This window comes from Ischnura elegans, chromosome 12 (assembly GCF_921293095.1).
Source record: "Ischnura elegans chromosome 12, ioIscEleg1.1, whole genome shotgun sequence".
NCBI lineage: Eukaryota > Metazoa > Arthropoda > Insecta > Odonata > Coenagrionidae > Ischnura > Ischnura elegans.
Window position 1 is genome coordinate 17,612,516 of NC_060257.1, and position 21,565 is coordinate 17,634,080.

Below are 21,565 nucleotides of genomic sequence, written 5' to 3' on the forward strand. Positions count from 1 at the left end.
TCCTCCGGGTCGAAACGAAAAATTTTCGTTTCGTTCCACTTGCCAATGGCAAGTCTTGCCATCCCTGCATGAGGTCGATGAGAAATTCACATTTCCAAACAATATGTATCAAGGAGTTTTGGTAAAATGTATGCCTAAAAAGATTTTTAAAGCAGACTTTTCGCAACAAAATCATTTGTACGAATCATCAGCATCGCAAATCACTACTCTATAATTGATCACTATTAGCCTAGAATTCTAGCGGTTGCCGAGAGTTGGGGTTGCGAAGCAATTGATACCTCGACTCCTAAATCGACGAACAACATTCTATTCCAAGGAAAGTCTATACCCCTGTCCCCTCCAATCCCTGGTTTGATAAAAGATATGCATAAAAGCACTAAATTTTCACAGACGAAAACTTATTTGATTTAGCCGAGATATGAACCCGGGTCTCATCCACGCAGGGTGTTCTACCACTTAAACTACCAAGGCTAAATGACTTATATACTTATGAAAATTACATTTCATTTGCTTTGTCAAATTGCATCATTATTATCACATATGTCACATAACATAAATGACTTATACAAGGAAATAAAAATTACATTTCCTCCGCGGAAATATCTCACTTTAAGGTGCACTTGTGGGTGATTCAGTACATGTAGGCCGTAGCGCGCCGCTATACAGTTACACTTCGTAAATAATTTTTATTCATTTTCACATTTAATTATAAAAAAACGTTTGCCCACCGTTATAATCAGCCAGTTAATAAATTAAAAGTCCTCAGTATCTAACAAAATAATAGTTCTTTCGTAAAAATAATTACAGAAATAAAAATAGCGCATCAAAAACAAAAGGAATGCAATTTTCAAAGTAAACCTACAATAATCCGCTGACTGTCAGTTTCAAAATGATTTGCCGCTTAAGTTTGTAAATTTATATCTGGGCTTCTGTGCATGCAAAAATAATGAGTTTTTTTTTATTTCATTGAAAATTCCGTTTTTTTTACGACGAAAACAAAAATGTAGACCGGCCAGTGCAATAAATGATTCCGCGCACCATAAAATTAGCCGTTTTGTCAACTTCACGACCTTTGTAACTCGACCTAGGGAAAACTACAAAGTTTACAGCATTTATATTCCAAAATAAGTTGCGAATGTTAATGGAGATGCATAAAATGGTCGTGGCATACTTTTAAAAAGCATATTTTGTAGTTAATAAACGAAAATATTTAAACGTTATCAATTCCTACAGTAGTTCGCGGTTAATTCGTTGGATAACATATGCATTGCCTCCCAGAGGCGCTGCTAGGAATTAAGGCTAGAGGGGGTTTTAGGCGCAACTAATACTGGGGGGGTAGGGTATGGAATACCTGCCAGGGTAAGCGGGAGGAGCAGGGGGCCCTCCCCAAAAACTTTTGAGGATCAATGGTTCAAAATAGTGCGTTTTACGGCTGTGTGAAATTCACACTGTGAATAGATGTAATAATAAATAATGATAATAGAATTGATGTTTTCGTTGTGATTCATCCGTCTCCCTACTGTCGGCGTCAAAATAATGTGCCGCTGCACTTTGCAAATTTATATCTAGACTTTATTGCATGCCATAATAATGAATAATACGTCATTTTAAAGGAAATTTTATTCTCAATTTTAATTATTTTTATTGCATGAAAATTTCAAAAATCTAGACACGCGAGTGCAATGAATGACTTCGCGCACCATTAAATTAGCCATTTTGTCAACTTCATGAACTTTGTCTCAAACCAGGGAAAACTACTGCGTCTACAACGTTCATCTTCCACAATAAGTTGCAAACATTAATGTAGATTAATGAAATGACTTTTTCGTATTTTAGAACGCATATTTTGGTGTAAAATAACGAAACATTTTAAATTTTTAAAAGTGATTTTATAATTTAAAATTAGATTAAAATATTTTATGTAGATTATGTAGAAATTACTGTAGATTAATAAAGTGGCTTTTTCGTATTTTTAGAACGCATACTTTGTTGTAAAATAACGAAAATGTTTGAATTTTTAAAAGTGTTTTTATAATTTAAAATTACGTTAAAACATTCTTATAAAAAATATCCTCTGATCTCTGGGGGAGGGGGGGTTATCATCCAAAACCCCTCCTCGATGCGCCACTGTTGCCTCTATCACCACCAGAGATTCGCTCTTCAGCCCACCTGTGCAGCACTGTGAGTCTTCTAATTCGCCATTTTCCAATACCCTGTGGACTAAAACTACATTTTTTTCCTTTAATACAGTGATCCCGCAGTCGTGCTGGTACGAGGGAGAGAAGTTCGAATGCGGCCTCAGCATCACTTGCATGCTCTACGGAGACGGGACACCCTTGGACCTGTGCAGCGGAGGCCTCATATGGAGCTGCTGCGTCCCCAGCGACAGGGTCAATCAGGAATCCTCCGAAGCCACCAATACGGCTGCGGTACACAACGCGAGTGAGTACGCAATCAAACATATACCAGGGAATCGTCTCTTAACGGGGAATCAGTGCTTAATTTCGACCAGAACGACTTTTGTGGGACTTCTCAGGATAAAGTGGGTAATATAATTCGGCGCTGCACCGGAAGTTTTAAAAAAGTCACCGTTCTTTTATACTCGGTTGAGACATAATTCCTTTGGCTTTTATAACAAGTTTTCAAAAATGGGAAGTTTTTGTGGGTGCTTATATTAGAAAATCACGAGTGGATTAAATATGTGTGTATGCGTTCTGGCAACTACCTCAATTATTCAATGATGAATGTGAGTGAGTGAATTCAAAGTGAGAATGACATGCAAAATTATTTGCCAACGTTTCAATATATTTCTTATATCTTTCTCAGGGCTATGAATGATAGTGATTACATAAAATTGATACGCGACGGCATGAAAGATTATTACAATGATTTTTAGGATTCTAAAATAAAAAATATATAAATAATTCAATTTTATACAGTGGCGTAGCGAGGGGGGAGACCAGGGGGTCCGGACTCCTCCCCTCCCCCCTCCCCCCGCCGTAATATAAAAACACAGTTACTTTGCTTCATAAAAGAAAACAAAATATTGAAAAATAATGAATTTACAAAAGATTTATTTGACAAATGAGGTTTTTTGGTTATTTAAAGTGTTAAAATTAGTTTCAAACCCTCTGCTTAGTACCCTGTTTTTCCAAAATTTTCACCTCTGGTTTTGGACCACCCCCCGAACGAAATTCCTGCCTACGCCACTGATTTTGCATAAATGAAAAACAAACAATTTTGCACATCATTTTCAGACCTATACTACGAGACCTTAACCTACAATTTTAGAAATAAGCACAATGGGGTTTGGAGCACGATGTGATAACAAAGTGGTTATCAGCTACGTTAATTATTTCTTTGGTGTTATTCGTTAGGAATTACAATAGAAGTTATCTAACGGTAATGGTAGTTCGTGTAAAAGAAGGTACGCTAATATTACTATTTTCTCCCTTCAGTCCACAGACCTCTTCCTTAGTCCGGCATAAGCCCCATTACTCTTCATTCTACCCATGATAAAACAGTTCCGCCAACGCGGAGTCGGCGTGACTGTTTCCGTAAAGAATGAAAATGTATAGCAACGCATTTTTTTAAATTAAGATTAATCAAATAGTTTAGCCAGAAATCGAACGTTACTGTGTTTATTTCAAACCAAATTTTTAATTCTCCAGAACATTTATCTAAAAATAAGATACCTTAATGAAATAAAGAAAAAACAGCTTTAAGTCTAGAACCATTGAGAAGAAAAACTCATCCAGGCGAAAATCTTAAAAAGGTCCAGTGAAATAAACAGATTTTCCACCTGATAGAAACTGAGAATGAAAGTTCTCTGACCGTGATACTATTTTGCATACGTATATTACTTCCGATCTTAGAAATCCGAAACAGATATTGCAAATGAATATGTTCCAGGAGTAGCCAAATATATTTGAACTATATTTGCAGATTTTTTCGGCCAAAAACTCGATATATAATTTTATAAAGAGACAGTAGTTTATATGTGGGACATTATCACAGAACGCGATGATAAAGAGCTTCAGTCGCAATAAGAACACTTCCTAGGCGTTCACAAAGTGTGATAACAAAGTGGTTATCAGCTGCGTTAATTATTTCTTTGGTGTTATTCGTTAGGAATTACAATGGAAGCTTTTGAGTATTACCACTAAATTCCTAAATTGTGACGAAAAATATTGATTAAGTTTAACAACGAGTGCATTCGTGATTATATATATTCGCTCATCGTAAAATTTTGAAGCATAAGAATTATGCAATCGGTAAAAAAAGTTATTTTTGCCAAACAAGGAATTTTAATTAATAAATAAGAAAATTACTATAAAACGATATGAAGAGTCGCGGCTGCAAATGAATTTTGCATTCGGGCGGCGCACAGGTCTCAACCAGGATCTTCCGGTTACACCGCTTCCAAATGTTCTTACTAACTGTCGTTCGTATGATTTGAATATTGATTAGGATTAATTTCTACTGATCATTATAATCTTTTTTTAAACTCATACGTGGCTACTAAGTCCCACAAATAGGTTCGCGATGGTCTCATTAATGCTTTTAACAACTGAAATGAATAAATAAATGAAAATGTTTTGAAAAAATCGGTAGTGACCGACTATGCAAAGTGTGGCTTTACAAAAAAAATTAAAAATGAAAACGAATTGCACGAAGCGCCGCTGGTGCCATCGAAAAATGATGTCTTTGTCAACCTGACCTTGGAAAAAATTATATCACATCGCAATTTTGTGGTAAACCATATTTTTTACATTTTTGAAGTTTTTTTTTGTTTCTACCAAGTTACTGCGTCACCTGTATACATGTCTGCACAATGTGAATTGTTTTGGTGTTTACAAATATGATTGCACTATTTTTGTTTTGAGATTCATAATAAATTCATAACAGTAATTAATCAACTGGTGGTAGACAACATGAAACTAATGTAATATAATGTTTCCTGTTTGAAAATATTTTAATACTAGTTTATATTGTACAGTATTTACTACAAATTTACTAATTTCATTCAAAAGATGTTTTTGTGTACATATTGTGACTAACGCCATTTTCTCTTAGTCTTCGATGAATCTATAGCCAAACTACTCTATACGTAAAACTTGGTCACTATATCCTGCACGGCATTTTATGATAATTTATAGCTATCCAAACACAAATAATGGGATCTAACAATTACATCCATGGCGGAAGAGTCACTTTGAAGCTTAAATTGTATATTTCCATTCCATCTCGCGATAATGAACTTTGAAAAAAAATTAAGGTGAAATGAGCTACTGTATCACCTGTATAACCGTGGCATGAGATTCATTCAAGCACGTTTAAAAAAACTTGGATCTTAATTCCTTCGTGTCCATTTATTCATGCGGTAAATAATGACAGCCATAAAAATAAATATAACACATCGCATGGACTCCACAATACTACCACATTTGATACCATATATCTAAGTAATAAGTAAAATAAAGACCCCCATTTAAAGTACTACCTTCAGAAATGGAAATTATGAAATGTCGAGTATGCGAGTTAGTACACTTACTCTATGGTATTACTCGAAATACTCTAATACTTACTCTGTGGTAATGCATTGACTTCACTATTTATGTGCTTGTAAGCATATCAGTTTCTATAGTAGAAATACAAAATTAGTTTCTGGCGCTAAACTACAATAATGCTTCAAAATACATAGCTTTTAATTGGCGCGTCAAAATAACAGAAACTTCTTTTTCAAATACGTTTTTTCATGCGTTAAATGTGGATTTTTAATTTTAACTTTAATGCTTCATATTTGCAATTAATAATCATTGTCGTTTGCTATGAGTTATATAGGTACAGGTATGCCAAAACTTATTTTTCAGACTCGGTAGGGCTATGAGTTAAAATCTATATTCTGAAAAAAAAATCGGCTGGACGACTTTTATCTCTTATTCGTACAAATCTTAATTAGGAGGAATAAAATCTCATTCATCCATATAACTTATGCACAGTGACAGTATTTCCATCCATCGTATACTCTTTTAGCAACTTCGTCAAGATATGCAAATATATATATATGCTAAACAATAGCCTTTCTTCTTCTAAAATATGCCGTCTTCCACAAGTTTTTTAACCATCTTATCTGCACTTTCAACACGATGTGCGAATGTACACCTTAAGGCACGACGACAACGGTAGCTGTCACGACATCGCGGCCGTCGACGCAGAGACCAGGGTTCTATCAGCCGGGGAGACCATACGTCCCGATTGGATCAACGACGAGGCCTCAGCGACCAGTAACACTACCACCGTCCATCTTCTACGAGCCGAATCCAGAAAACCAGAACCCGGAGGGCCAAGCAGCTTTCCCCGGATATCGCGGTAACCGTGGAAACGTTAAAAATACGACGATCGACGAAAAACTTCCCTTTCAGCTAACTGAAATGTAGACTTCGACGAACCACTAAAATGAAGACGACTTAGACATTGATCTGACAAACGACTTAAGGAAACGCATCACACCTGCTCGGCTGATCTCTTTTTCGTGACGAACGAGTCGCATGCAGAAAGTGAGCCTTCTTAAAAAAAAGAAAACAAATTTACAGGAACAACTTTATTTGAATCAGGTACAGCTGTTACAGTGTTTCAGCTATTTTTCGAAATGTCCACCACCAGATTTGAGGCACTTTTCGTATTTGCTTCGTATCAACTTGATCACATATTCCTAAGTCGTAAAGGTCTGGAATCAGCGTGAGACTGTGACAGTTGTAGTCAGCTCTTCGTCGTGACACTGCAACTGTGGACACCATTGTCATGGAGGATCACAACACCTGCAGCTGTTTTCATTTCATCTTGCGCCTAAAGTTATCTTTGTCTACCGTTTAGCGTTTTTACAACGATGAAGAGCTAATGACGACCGTCAGAAGCTGGTACCCATTAAGAGGCACAGACTTCTACGACACCGGAATGCAAAAGTTGATCCACGAAACGACATATGTCTCAATCGTGGTGCTGATTAACTGAAACAATGGCTGAAATATTCCTGAACTTGTTGGATGTACTCTTTTCACGCATCTGTTTTTTTCAAGAGGGAAAATTACTTCCTGGATTATCCTCATATTACTTGAGATATCCTCTTCAAATTGTCATGGTACATAAAATAGACTAGTCTTTTATTCGAGAGTTGAAAATCTTACGCTAATATTTTCTCATATTTAAAATTTTTGTCAGCAATGTCAATGTTTAGAAGGCCTACCCTAAACAAAATGAAATTTTTAAGACGATAGCGTCAGTTTTACATGAATCAGAGGTCAGGAAAAAAGAAAGAGATACGGTCAGTCGAGCAGTACAATGCATTTCCTCTTCAAACGACCACCAAATGGTTGACAACTGTGATTCAAATAGAAAGCGACGAACGGAAATCACGGATTCACGGGTAATCCTTTCAATTGCCACTCTTCAGAAAAATATACCTTTCCGAGGACAACCATATAAACTTATTATTTTCCACAGGACGCAGGTAAGATATTTTCACTCATCCTACGATTACTGACTGAGGACCTTTCTTAAAAATATGTACAGACAATGCCGTCAATTATGTAAATATTAATAATCACAAATGACAGTGTAACACCGATGCATTCAGTCCACGAACACAATGTAACTAATATGCATGTAAGGGTTGAGCAAGTATTTATCACTGTTTTGAGACAGAATCGAATGTAATTACTGACTTAACCAAGCACAATTAGATGGAGAATGATCTTGAGCAAAGCTGACTTAATGACTAAACCTCATTGACCTATTGACTAAAACAATGTAAAACTAATGTTTATTTCCAAATGGTAATTTTTTCATCCTAACACCAAATGTTGTGTACTTCATTCTTACTTATATTGTGTACTTCAATCTTACCCTGCAACTATTCCTCATTTACAACTCCTGCTGTAATATATTTTCCGGACTAAATTTAAATCACTTTTTCTTGTAAATATCAAGTCCTACCAACGCATGAGTACTTAAATGGGAGGTAGAGCAGAGACTATAAATAAACTTGCTAATTACAGTATACCTTTCTAATATAAAATATTCTACATATGAAAAGCATAAATATGCGCCACATAATTACGATTATTTTTACTAAAAAAAATACGCGATACCGCAAAGAAGCAGCAAATAAGAAACAAAAAATTCCCTTGTTTTTGGTAGAAGGCTTTAGCTTCCAAAAATTTTAAACGAATCAAATACCGTTACCAATGAATTGTTCATTAAATATGCATTCAATTGAAATTTTCCTTGTAAGAGGAATTAATATTTACTTTTTTTAAACGCATGAATATGATGTAACCTTTCTTGAATTGATTTTTTTGTCTGCAAGGTACGCATTTTTTTAACAAACGAAATCGAAGTTTCAGCACCCCACAAAGAATATGAAAAAATATAGATCCCATTAATGACCATTTTCGTACTAATTTTGTGTCCAAAAATGATCACCAGACATATCCCAGATAGCAATGCAAGCTGGTATCAAGCTTGATTCAAACTTGGCTGATCAAGGCTGCTAGCAAGGCTGCAACCACCTGGAAAAAACAAGCCTGCAAGTTTGATTCATCTCTTGCTTGAAAACTCAGGACTATGGCTTGAAAAGTTCAACCTTGACATGGCAAGGAAAAATCAAGCTTGACATAAGCTAACATGTTATGTGGGATCTTGCCTATATGCAAATCTTTCCTTCGAGAGCTCTACATTTCTAAACTGAAACTACCATTATTATCTCTTAGGTCAATTACATTTTTCCATTGAGTCCAAGTTTCCAAACCGCGTAAATATACTTATTAACTAGTCTAAGCTAACCTATATCTTCCACTGCACCTCAGGTTGCGGGGAACTGTACACACGAAGCAATCGCATCGTGGGTGGACACAGCAGTTCGTTCGGAAGCCACCCGTGGCAGGCGGCTATCATCAAGACGGGCTTCCTATCCAAGAAGCTGTCATGCGGAGGAGCGTTGCTCAGCAACAGATGGGTTGTCACAGCCGCTCACTGCGTTGCAAGGTAAGACCGCCTCATAGTTTCCTTACCGGGGTAATGTTTTCCATGAACGAAAAATAATAATTTCAACTCCACATAATACAAATAATGCATGAAATATGTATAAAAATAGATTTGGAATTAGACAACCTTTGAGACTTTCGCCTCGATTTAGAGTTTTCGACTCACCCATTTACAAATATTCCCAAATTTCAAACTTTAATTTGGCCTGTGCCGAATACATTTTTTTAGGGGTGACGGATGAGTCAATTCCACACAATTAAGAAGCCGGAAATGTATATTAATTAAAAATAGCTGAATATTATTATAGTAATATATTCTCAGCTTTAGTGAAATAATGAACATTTTAAATGTTTCAGACATAAATTGTTAATTGATAATTTTCAGTGCATAGTGGCTAAAGTGTGTGACGGCCTTTATGCTTCAAGCTTATTTTCAAAATATTTATCTTCCTGGAATCGATGGAATCGAAATCGACTTTAGGTAATCGATTCTCGATTCCAATTCCGTGTTCGAGAGTCGTTGGAATCGAGAATCGACGTTTGAAATTAAATCCTCCCTATTTTTTTCTCTTTTTTACACTTTCACCAAACTGCTGGAAAAAATATACAAAATAGACACATAAAACGTATAGAGAAAATAGAGTGCCCAAAAATGTAAAGTATACAAAGAAAAGAAAAAATATTACAAAACTTCATAACATCCCTGCATTACTCCTCATGTGTTGGCGACCCAAAACACAGAAAATTAGACCAGGCGTGGATCCATGGGCTGACATACTTGACCACTTTGTCTAGCATTTTATAAAATTTAACAGTAAGTCAGTTCCAAAACTGTTTAAGAAATATAATTTTCGCCCGGATTTATTCTTCATGCTGTTCAACGACCTCAATCAAGTTTTAAGCCCGATTAAGCCAAGGAAACCTGGCTCTTAGTTAAGCCTAAATCACACAATCATTTTTCCATCCCTTTCGAGGGATACCTCCAGCGATCGCTCCAATGGTGGCGGAAAAAATGACCGTTCCACGCGATCATTTTCCGCGATGGCTCCAGGGATGGAAAATCCATCCCTTTTTCCATCAGTCGGCACGTCATTTTTTCCATAGCTGAAACCATCGCTGGCAGCCAATCAAAACGCACGGCCGCTAATAGCGACTGTTACACCACTCTTGGCTTTTAGTTGAATGACAGTTGTAATGACGAAAAGTGACGGAATAAGGGATGTAAAAAAGGATGGTGGGGAATGGCCGTGTCATTCATAAAATAATGGGTCGAGCTATCACTCTCTTGTTCCCTGAAAACCTATCGCTGGAGCTATCATTCTGAGGGACGGAGAGAATGATCGTGTGATACAGTCTTTACGGTGGCCTTAGATTCAAGCTGTGATGTGGATAGGTCTTTAAAAAGTTTTCTCGATCAACCCTTCGAATTTCTCTTTCGCAGCAACCCGAATACCAACTTGAGGGTGCGGCTGGGTGAATGGGACGTCAGAGACCAATCGGAGCGTTACAACTTTGAAGAGTACGGCATTGAACGGAAGGAGGTAAGAGAAGACACATACGCCTTTTAAGAGGCAACGCATACATCCTGAAGCTTGCGGGTGCCGGGGACAGTAAAGCGCCCCGTTCACCCACACCTTTTACTCAAAGAATGTTATCACCCGCAAAAGTTGCCTACCCGCATGAATGTGGCAAATTTGATACTTATTCCATCTCGATTAATACCTTCTGAGAGAACTTCAGCCTCAAAGTTTATAAATCCCGACTAAAAACACCACAATAGTGGTAGTCGCCACGTTTTAACCCAATAAAATACTTATATAGATAATATATTATAATTTTACAGTTTAGTAAACCCATTTACGACAATCACATGACATTTAAAAAACATCTGAACGATCTTTTTACAACGAAGTCATGCAGATTTTGTATATAGGTACTATAAGGTGAATCTTAGGGTGTCGTTTACTCATTAATATTTCTCGGATACAGTATTTCAACCCCTAAAAATGCGCCACATAGAATTGAATTAATAGGTATGCTAAAATAAATTAAGTAGATAAATTATTTTTACATTTTGAGGTCGCTCAAGAACAACTGACAGCAATTGCAATTAACTTTTTCAGATGGACGAGAGTGTACATTTTCCAGGGACAAAACCAAACGTTGGAATCTTTTAGGGCCAAAATTCGCAACGATTTCGCGTCTGAGCAACCGTTTTCCAGAAATAACATATTTTAGCGTGCAATACGCGAACCAGATACGAATGTAGCCCGTATGTATTAAAATTTAAAACTCCCATTGATTAAAGGCAACCCGCAACACATTTCCATCTTTTACACTATTTCTGCATTGAATCATGAGATTTGCATACAAACTATCAGAAGGTTTTAGGGAAACCACCCCAAAAAAGTAAAAACTTTAACAATCTTTGTTTCTAACATAAGCATTCAATCACCAAGGCTCATAACAACTTTAAAAAGTAATTTTCAGATACCTAGTTTTCAATACTTCCGGATATACTTTTACAAGACGCTTTTAGGTACGTTAATGCGAGATGAAGCCATCTTTTCCAGTCAATAACGTGGAAGCCATTACAACAGATAACCGAGATTGATAAAAAAGAACAAGTCATTTAATTAAACCACAGCTGGCACACAATATGGAGTAAATCATGAAAATCGGCTAAATTTTGTATTTCAACCAAAGAAAAATCCACAAACTCCATCTCTGAGCCCGAATTAAAAAATTTCTCAAAACCATATTTCCTATTCATATATTTGTTAAATCGATTACAAATGGCAACCTCATGCATAAATTATTTTATTGTGAGGAATAGAGGTAGAACGCACCACCCCAGTGCACATAAACAGTCAAGGTTTAACACCGAGAAGCCCCGTTTGACAACTACAGAGGGGACTTTTCCGTAAAGCCATTGATAACGGTAAAGACCATAGCAGATTAAGTATTGTGAATGGGCCCCCGAGAGACATTTAAAAGATCCTCAGCCTTAGAATAGAAAAGATTTACTATCCTAAGGCCGCAGTTAGTTAGGGATATAAATATATACAACAAAAATGAAATCAACTTAATTATACAATGATACTAAAATAATACGCTATAATTGTACACAATAATGCCTTAGTTGATAGTATAGATTATTTTTTTTTAGAAATCTCAAAAGCTTCTTTTTCTTTTTTAAATGATACCAAAAATTCTTAAGATATCGCACTAATCTATTACATATGTCATATCATATTATTTATTTTCTCATGTCTTCAAGAGCGAATTAAATATTTCAGAAAGTTCGAAATGCTCGTTTTCAAAACTATATTGAACATAGGCTAAATATTTAGAATGACGCGATAGCTCTCTCAATAGCGAGGCCTGCTTTCGAGTCGAGAACCTTTGAAATACATCTCGGAGACTGCTTCGCTTATCCTACCCTTCTAATGCCTTCCCAGGCAGGATTGATTAATTAAAATTATGATTACACTTGAGGAGGCAGTAACAACATCCGTAATTTTTCCACCAGGTACATCCACAGTACAATCCCGTGGACTTCCAAAACGACATGGCCCTCGTGAAGTTGGACCGCGATGTCGTCTTCAAGCAGCACATAGTTCCAGTTTGCCTGCCGGACACGCGGACTAAGCTGGTGGGAAAAACGGGCACGGTAGCTGGCTGGGGTCGAACGCGTCACGGTAAGTACCAGTCAAATGCACCTGCAGTCCCCGCGAAAGTTAACGATGACCTTGTACCGAAAACTAATTCGGTGACGTAAAAGCCGTTGAACACGGGGCACGGAAGTGGAAAGGTTAGAACTGCATCAATTTCTCTTTATGGCGTGGAATTACGAGAATGCACAAACGAAATTAGAACTGGGGCTACCACGAATATTACAAAAGAGGATTCTCAAGTCCAGTGGCGCAGCTGGGGGGGTTTCAGGGGTACCCTCCCCCCTCCAGGGCTCAGAGAAATTTGTAAGTTTAATCCATTTTACTTAATTGGATAAATATTACTTTTAGAATAGTGTAAGAATTAATAACATATCCCTCAGAAAAGCCGTGAAACTCACCATTATGAACCATTCATCTTAAAATGCTTCATGGGGAGGGGCCCCGTACCTCATACTGCTCGTGGTGGGTATTCCATACCCCCCAACTCCTGAAGCCCCTAAAACCCAAAACCCCCCTAGCCTTAATTCTTAGTAGCCCCTGCTAAAGACTGCCCCTATGAAATGTGTTGTCACCCACCGCGCATTAAAATGGGTTTACAAAAGTCGCCACTCGTGTGCTGATGGGCAAATCGATCCGAGTTTCACAGAGGAAATAAGACGTAATTAGGGATGCTAACCTAAATTTACATACATGATGACGTGACTTATTAAATTCATAACTTTTCAATGCTATTCCCAGCAATTACAAACATTATAATGCAAAATATTGGAAAAAAGTTGTGGGTCGCATTGCACTCATCACTGCGCCGCGGACATTTTTGAAAGCCGATAAAAATGTGACCGAAGAGGTTACAAAATCAGCTTTCTATGGGGTGGAATTGGGCCTCCTCTATGCAGTTCCTTTGGGGGCTATATTGCCATCTCAATTCCATGCATTCTCGCAATTCACCGCTTTACATGACGCAATTTGAGTGCTCCTTCATATACACGTCACATTTTGCAGGCCTTAAAGGCCATTTTACACGGGGCACGGAATTGCGCAGGTTTGAACTGCATTAATTTCTAAAATGGCGTGGAATTGCGCGAATGCATGAACGAAATTAGAACAAGGGCTATTTGGCCATCTCACGTCCACGCATTCTCGCATGTGTTCTAGCAATTCACCACTTTAAACGACCCAATTTTGACTGCGCCTTCGTACACACGTCAGATTGTGCAAATGCGTGCCCCGTGTAAAACGGCCTTAAGAGTTAATTTTCTAAAAATATTGTCACGCTTGCCACGGGAGAATGCAAGACCTTTTACGATTTCGATACCATCTTCAAGTTTCAGCAGGGAGGACTTACGCTTCCTCGATGCATTCCTCTTGCTAAAATCCTTAATTTTTTTCACATTCAAGGCGTGTCGACGACTCCAACAGTTCTTCAAGAGGTGGACGTGGAGGTCATTCCGAACGAGAGGTGTCAACGGTGGTTCCGTGCTGCCGGAAGGCGAGAAATCATACACGACGTCTTCCTATGCGCTGGATTCAAGGAGGGAGGACGAGACAGCTGTCAGGTGAGACATCAGACATGATGTAGGCATAGGCGGATCTGGGGGGGGGGGGGGGGGCACGGGGGCACGTGCCCTCCCTCCCTCCCCCCAGACCCTTAAAAAATATGCAAGATTTGTAATACAGTCCCGTTTACATTGCGTTCATTTAGTATTACGGGGTATCCTTGTGCCCCCCCTAGAACAAAATCCTGGGTACGGCCTTGCTTGTGCCCCCCCAGAAAGAAATCCTGAATCCGCCCCTGGATGTAGGCTTAGATTGTTTGAACAATTGAGGATAGATATCTTTAAGAGTGACACCGAGAATATCATCTTAGAGCCCCACTATATTTCCAGGTCCGATGGAAGTGATAAATTAAGAGAGATATTTTGCCGCACAGATTTATATGGGAATTCTTTTTTCCTCCGAAACATAAAGGTCTTTCATAAATGCTGGTCGTGATTTTGCATGAGCAATCCCTTTTTATATGTAAACAGCTGCTGTCCTAACACCCCCTGCCACATGCCTTTTCAGGCGGCTTGCGGGGTAGTATGCAGATGTAAAGCCTGGTTTTTTCCAGGCAAACAATGGCAGTGAAGGTTTCTCGGGTGTCACATTGGGTTGGATTCCTGAATCCCTGAGGACGATGGCCGAGTTGCACATCAAAACGTCGCAAAGGAGATATAGAGGTCCTAACCCTGTGTTTGGCACTCAAGTAATCTTCGCTGAGACATAATATTAGACACTCGCAATCGGAAAGCTGAAACAAAATAGTATCTTAAGGATATGGACCGTGACTTTGAGTTTCAAAAATAAATTCTTTTTGCGTATGCTATTAAAATATTTTTCTCCATCGCCTAGATCAATCAAGTAATAATAGCAAATAAGGGAATGAAACATTTTTCCAGTGTGTATGAATTCATTCAACTGATTCAGGCGTGAAATAATGGAAGTTCAACTTATTAAAATGAAAGGTAGTTACACTTTTACACAATAATTTAATGCGTACGAAGCGTTTTGGCTCACAGAACTATCATCTGATACAAGACTTACAAGAGTTACTGTTAGTACTGTAGGTACCTATTGTATTAGATGATGGCTCTGTGAGCCGAAACGTATCATTACTACTCATAAAATTACTGTGAAAAATTGAAACCACCTTTCAATTCAATGTGTATGACTTGGATGATAAGGGCAATGTTTTGGGTTTAAAACAGGTACTTATATTTTTAATTACAAGCTGGAGACCCCATACTTGTATGAAAAGTACTTTTCATAGGGACTTGCATGGTTTTCAATGGATAAACTCTCATGAAAAACTTTGGTACAGGCAGTGAGACTATCTTAGAGTAAAATAAAATCTTCATCAAGATTTTAAGCCCAACTAAATCCTTGGGTGGTCTGCAATATGTAATAATAATATAAAATGGATATTTATGAACTTTATGTAATTTGACTGGGACGTATTTGCAGACATTTACAAGAAAACGGAAATGCTCCCTCAACTTTGAAACTTTCTGTTTTTTGGAACATCCTTACTTCCCCCTACCAATCACCATGGTCTCTCCGTTCAAGTCACTGATTTTGCAATTTGCAGTCATTTTCCTCTGAAAATTCTTTCCGTACAATATCTTCCCGTCTAATCCTTTATTGCATTCATTTCTCCACCAGGGTGATTCAGGTGGACCACTAACCACAACAATGGAAGGACGTAAAGTTCTCATTGGATTGGTATCATGGGGAATTGGATGCGGTAGGGAACACCTACCAGGAGTGTACACCAATGTGCAGAAGTTTGTCAAATGGATAAACAAGATAGTTTAGTAGAACAAGTTTTTGCCAATGTAAGATCAGATTGTGGAATGGATGTCAGAGGATATGATGGAGGCTGTCAGCCTCTGTATATGCCTTCATGGAACACTCCCATAAATCCTCAAGATAAGGACCATTACCAGTGAAAACCATTTGCTTCACCAGCTAAGAGCTAGAGGAGTGAAAGACTGAGTTTTCGGATCATGAGGATATGAGTGGACTATACCAAGACTTGATCAAAGAACCTCCTCTGAGATCGAGTATTTGCTGTGTTTCCTCCACGAGGAAAAATAGGAAAAGACCCTGGTTTTGTTCTCTGAAATGAAGGACCTAGTATTACTTAAGGGATGATTCAACATGAAGTTGAGAGCAGCGGAGGGCCAATCAGAACAAATAGATGCAACTGAACATAGAGGACACTCTTTTGCTAAACAATGCTACAGTGACTATGTTACCTTGGAAGTGAAAAGTTTTTTTTCGATCAGAACAAGGCCTTAACTTGGAAATTAACTGCAAACCAATCAATGACTCAGGACATGAACCACTGTGACCGTCTTCATTGAGATAACCTTTTCATCTCAGAAAATACAACTCTCTTCCATATGAAAAGCCATGTTGAGATGTGTAATAGGATGATTTCATGGGTGACAAATATTTTGTCATCATTTCCTTAAAGGATATATGTATTTAAGTTCCTCATAGTGACATGAATTATGAGGGAATGCAAAGGATAAAGATCTTTATGCTTCTGAAAAAGAGATTGCATAGTGACTCTGGTGCTCCATCATAAGCCAATATTTTAACATAAGATGATGCAGTTTAATGTTCTTGTGGCAGAATGAGATCCAAACGTTTACATTTTCCTCATGATCAAACAATATTTGATGATCAAGGAGAGTTAATACGAGTGATTTTAGAAAAAAAATTGGATTTCAACAAAAAAGACCAAATTTTGGGTAATGGAAAAATTCTTAAGTATATTAAAACAATTTATGATAACTTATTGTAAAGATTCTGCCTATTTATTTTTTATTGTGAAGATTTATGCTTGAGAGGAGGATTTTTTAATAAAATAAATGGCTATTCCATCACTAACTGTTACTCTTTCAATTTCCAAAAACTGTTCCCAAATTATTGAATATGCAGTAAATTATGCAACATCACTGCCATAGTTTGGCCCCGCCCACTACTCAGGTTCAACAACCATCACTTGACAGTGTATTTATTAACCATGGATTGCCTCAGTAGGAATTCACTACAATGACAATTAATGGGAGATGTAATTCAAGTCTACAGAAAGCATTTGAACACTTAGACCATTATATGGTATAAGTTTGAACAGCAAAACAAGTGAGCAGCAATAAAATATATGTAAATACATAGTACATGTACATACAGATAAATTAAAACAAATAAACATAAAACCTCAATTTCTGACTAGCCTAATAAAACCCTCCTTATCATAAACTATTTAAATACACTGATAAAAATAATAAGCACCTATAGGTACTAGAGGTTACATAACATGGACACTTAGGAGGTGAGAAAAGGGCAGTGATAAGAGACTGGAGGCCTTCGAGGTTTTGGTATGGAAGGGGACGAAAAAGGTGAGGTGGATGGAGAGGAGGAGGAACAATGAAGTGCTGAATATGGTGGTGGAAGAAAGGTAGCTTCTAAATGGGATACAAAACTAAAGTAAATTACACATACAATAGGGTGGTTTCCTATTATTTTTTTATTGCCTGAATCGAAAGATTATTACTCCTGGAGTACGTATTTCACGCTAGATTTTTAAATGATGATATCTATTTTTCGCGATTAAATGAAAAGTGAAAATTTTCAAGCGCGCGAAAACGCAACGGCTAAGTATGAATAAGCAACGGAAAACTCCCATGTGACGTCGTTCTGGCTCCTGCTGCTGCAAGTGAGGTGACCTTGGGGCGAGACTCTGAGCGCTGATACGACGCAGGATGCTAGCAGGTAGCTGAGTACCATGCTAGATGGTAGCGCTTGGCTTAAATAAGGATTATTAATACCTTATCAAACGAGGAAAACTTTCCGACCTTAGCCAGTTTTAATAGGTGATTATTAAGACATGTTTCCCTTAGCTCTGTGCCTCATGCATGCATTAATAACCTCAGACGATGTAAAACTCCTATCTACTCATATAGAAACTAGGTCCCTGTGACGTCACGTGGAGTGGCATCGCATTGGCGCCCATCTGGCCTTTTTCAAATGAGGATAAAATTGACCCTTGCCATTCGTCTAAACCGGTATTTCTAAAACCAAATAATTTGTATATTATGGATACACTAATGGTGGGTAACGAATCGCAATCGATGCCTTTCATTTTCTTTGATGAAGGAAACTACCCTATTATCAAATAAATATAAATAAATTGCACTCTCACAGACCTTGGGCCACTGCCGATGTTACCAAAGAGCCCGCCACTTAGGGAGATTTAACTAAGGTCTCAATAGAAGAGAAACTACCTATATTTTGAAGACAGTACAAAGATTTTTGACGCACATATATCAAGTACAAAACATAAAGCTTTGAGACATCGATATTGGGTGTGAGCTTAAGCCTTGTATTTTTGTCCCGCACCAACAATCTTTTCTGCAGGTGTATTTTTCCATTCTTTTCCATATTAACCATAACAAAATATATTGGTACAGCACATCAGGAAACATACGTAATTTTTTAGGTTGAATTCATTTAATTGTACCTACCATTGCTTGTTTTCATAGTTCCAAGGAGATAACTCATCATTCTTCATGGCTTAGTTGCTAGGTCATATCTTGCAATCGAGACACACATTTTCTTATCCTTCAATCTCCAAAGACTCAGATTGATTCTTCAGCTATGGGAATGGTATAGGAGTTTCTCTAACAAAGGCCTTTCACATCTCTCTCAACTCAACTCTTCTGCACACCAATTACAAGTGGAGCTGCTTCTTTTCACCACTTCTGCTGCTGATTATGATAATGATAGGAGGAAAGATTCATTAAAAATTGGAGAAGCAGAAACAGACCACTAAGAGTTCGTAAAACCTATGTGATGCAAAAGGGATGGTACCAGAGTGTCTCCACCAGATCATGTTCAAACTTGGCAGAACGATAAAATCTGAAACCGAATGAGGCACATTTTTATGCTTTAGTGTCCAAATGGCCCTAGTTTTTGAGATACACAAAAAAAATGGAAAGTATCCATAAAACAACTAGTTTTATGCAACCCTCAGTCCAACAATATAGCCCCTACATCTCCATCTGGCTCAACCTCATGCCTAGCACTGGAGATGGAAAATCTCTAAGCATAAGAGGTCAGCATGGATGGAAAATCTCTAAGCATAAGAGGTCAGCATGGATGGAAAATCTCTAAGCATAAGAGGTCAGCATGGATGATAAATCTCTAAGCATAAGAGGTCAGCATGGATGGAAAATCTCTAAGCATAAGAGGTCAGCATGGATGGAAAATCTCTAAGCATAAGAGGTCAGCATGGATGATAAATCTCTAAGCATAAGAGGTCAGCATGGATGGAAAATCTCTAAGCATAAGAGGTCAGCATGGATGGAAAATCTCTAAGCATAAGAGGTCAGCATGGATGGAAAATCTCTAAGCATAAGAGGTCAGCATGGATGGAAAATCTCTAAGCATAAGAGGTCAGCATGGATGGAAAATCTCTAAGCATAAGAGGTCAGCATGGATGGAAAATCTCTAAGCATAAGCATAAGGTCAGAGGTGTAGGGGCTGTATTGCTGTACTGTGAGTAGCACAACTCTACAGTGTGTATACCGTAAGTTAGCACACGGGCCCGCTAATTACCGTATTTCTCCAAATATATTCCCCCCGCCTTAACTTTTACCTTGGGCATTTTTGGAAAAAAAGGGGGACTATATTCAGACATATACGGTACCTCAGCTGCAAGGAAAGGAGGGGAGGAAAGGACTGACAAATAAACTGTATGGGACCGACACAGGTAGCTGGCGGGTCCGTTCGCACGTGTCCCTTTCCTACCCCCGACGAAAGCAACTAGCACCTCTGATAGAATTATTAACTTTTTTTACTTTCTCATAACATCTCAATCTTTATAGCATATTTGTAAAGTACTAAAAAAAGCTAAGAAGAATGATATAAAAAATGAAGTGCTCCGATCATAAATAACAAAATGGTCAAAATTTATTTTTTAGCTATTATACTGTATGTTTTGTTTTAACTTTCTAATTAAATTACCACAAAGAAACCATTTTTTCCTCTTCCTCAAGTAATTTACAGAATGATCCTCCACCTGAATTTGCGATAAAAAATGAACTTATAAAAAACTGCAGAAGAAATAAAAAATGTATGAATCAAGTAGCACATCCAATTTTATAAAATACTCTCATGTCCTAAGCCATAAGCTAAGGGTTGATTTCACTGAAGAGATTTCAAATAGTGTTAGGCCTAAACACCTTTTCTTCATATTTATATTTCCAAGAAAGCATTCTTCAAACATCCAAAATGATAAGTTTATATGCCCAAATACAGGTTAAAAAACTGATTTTGACCCAATCATAATTAAATAGCAGTACATATATACAAACTTATTAACAGTGACTGATTCGATATCACTGGACTCTGTTCATTTTATATTTTTTGCAGGTGAGCTGGTGTGGTTAAAAAGAGTCGGGTTGAGGGGAGGGAAATTTTCTCAACACGTGACTTTCCCTTTGCCAATCAGCAGACATAGAATAGCACATCAGAAATTCAGTAGCTCTCAGACCTCTATCGCGTTAACATCGTGAAGCTGCTCATGGAGCAGTGTTGCCTAACCTTACGTTTTCTCATTGTACGTCTTTAATATGCCTTTCACCAACGGTACTGCCTTCAGCCAGGAGTGTCATGGGCTTCTGCAAAAGGATTATCCTCAATACATTTCAAATGAGTAGCTACATTGTTTTGGCACCGGGCCCAAAATACCTATGGCCAGTGGCAAAGCAAGGGGGGTTTTGGGGGGTAAAACCCCCTCAGGGCTCAGAGAAATTTTTAAGTTTAATCCATTTTGCTTAGTTGAATTAATATTATCTCTAGAATAGCATAAGGATTAATAAAATATCCCTCAGAAAGCTGTAGAACTCACCATTTTGAACTATTTATCACATTTTTTTCTGGGGGACGGCCCCCGCACCTCCCATTTACCCTGGCAGGTATTACATGTCCCCCAGTCCCCACAGTATTAATTGGCCTAAATTGGGTATTGGCCCTCTAGCCTTAATTCCTATAGCTGCACCCCTGCCTATGGCCACCCATGATTCATACGTTTTCAGTGACAAATGAGGGCGGCTTTGTACAATTGGCAACGTTAAGTTTGCTCCTGCACTCTCTCTCTTGATATTACCCCTTCCCCATTAGCGAAGCCCTCCAAGAGTGTCCAGGATCTCACCAAAGCTCACCAGCAAATATAAAGTGAACAGATTATAGCCTATTCTGTTTAACAGCATGAAAAAGAAAAAAAAATGATGT

At 37.9% G+C, this 21,565-nt stretch overlaps 1 protein-coding gene across 3 annotated transcripts in view; it reads left to right on the forward strand.

Moving 5' to 3' along the window:
• Positions 1 to 17,155, forward strand: part of LOC124169682 (serine proteinase stubble-like) — a 66,495-nt gene extending 49,340 nt beyond the window's left edge. For 2 of the 3 annotated variants that reach the window (XM_046548353.1, XM_046548352.1), the window contains 7 exons: positions 2,251 to 2,442; positions 6,172 to 6,372; positions 8,868 to 9,045; positions 10,486 to 10,585; positions 12,577 to 12,745; positions 14,120 to 14,277; positions 15,923 to 17,155. In XM_046548353.1, the coding sequence (XP_046404309.1) occupies positions 2,251 to 2,442; positions 6,172 to 6,372; positions 8,868 to 9,045; positions 10,486 to 10,585; positions 12,577 to 12,745; positions 14,120 to 14,277; positions 15,923 to 16,075 (1,151 nt within the window). In that variant the 3' untranslated portion in view covers positions 16,076 to 17,155. The remainder of the gene's footprint in view (positions 1 to 2,250; positions 2,443 to 6,171; positions 6,373 to 8,867; positions 9,046 to 10,485; positions 10,586 to 12,576; positions 12,746 to 14,119; positions 14,278 to 15,922) is intronic. The other variant, XM_046548354.1, reaches the window with a different exon arrangement.
• The last annotated feature ends 4,410 nt before the right edge of the window (positions 17,156 to 21,565 follow it).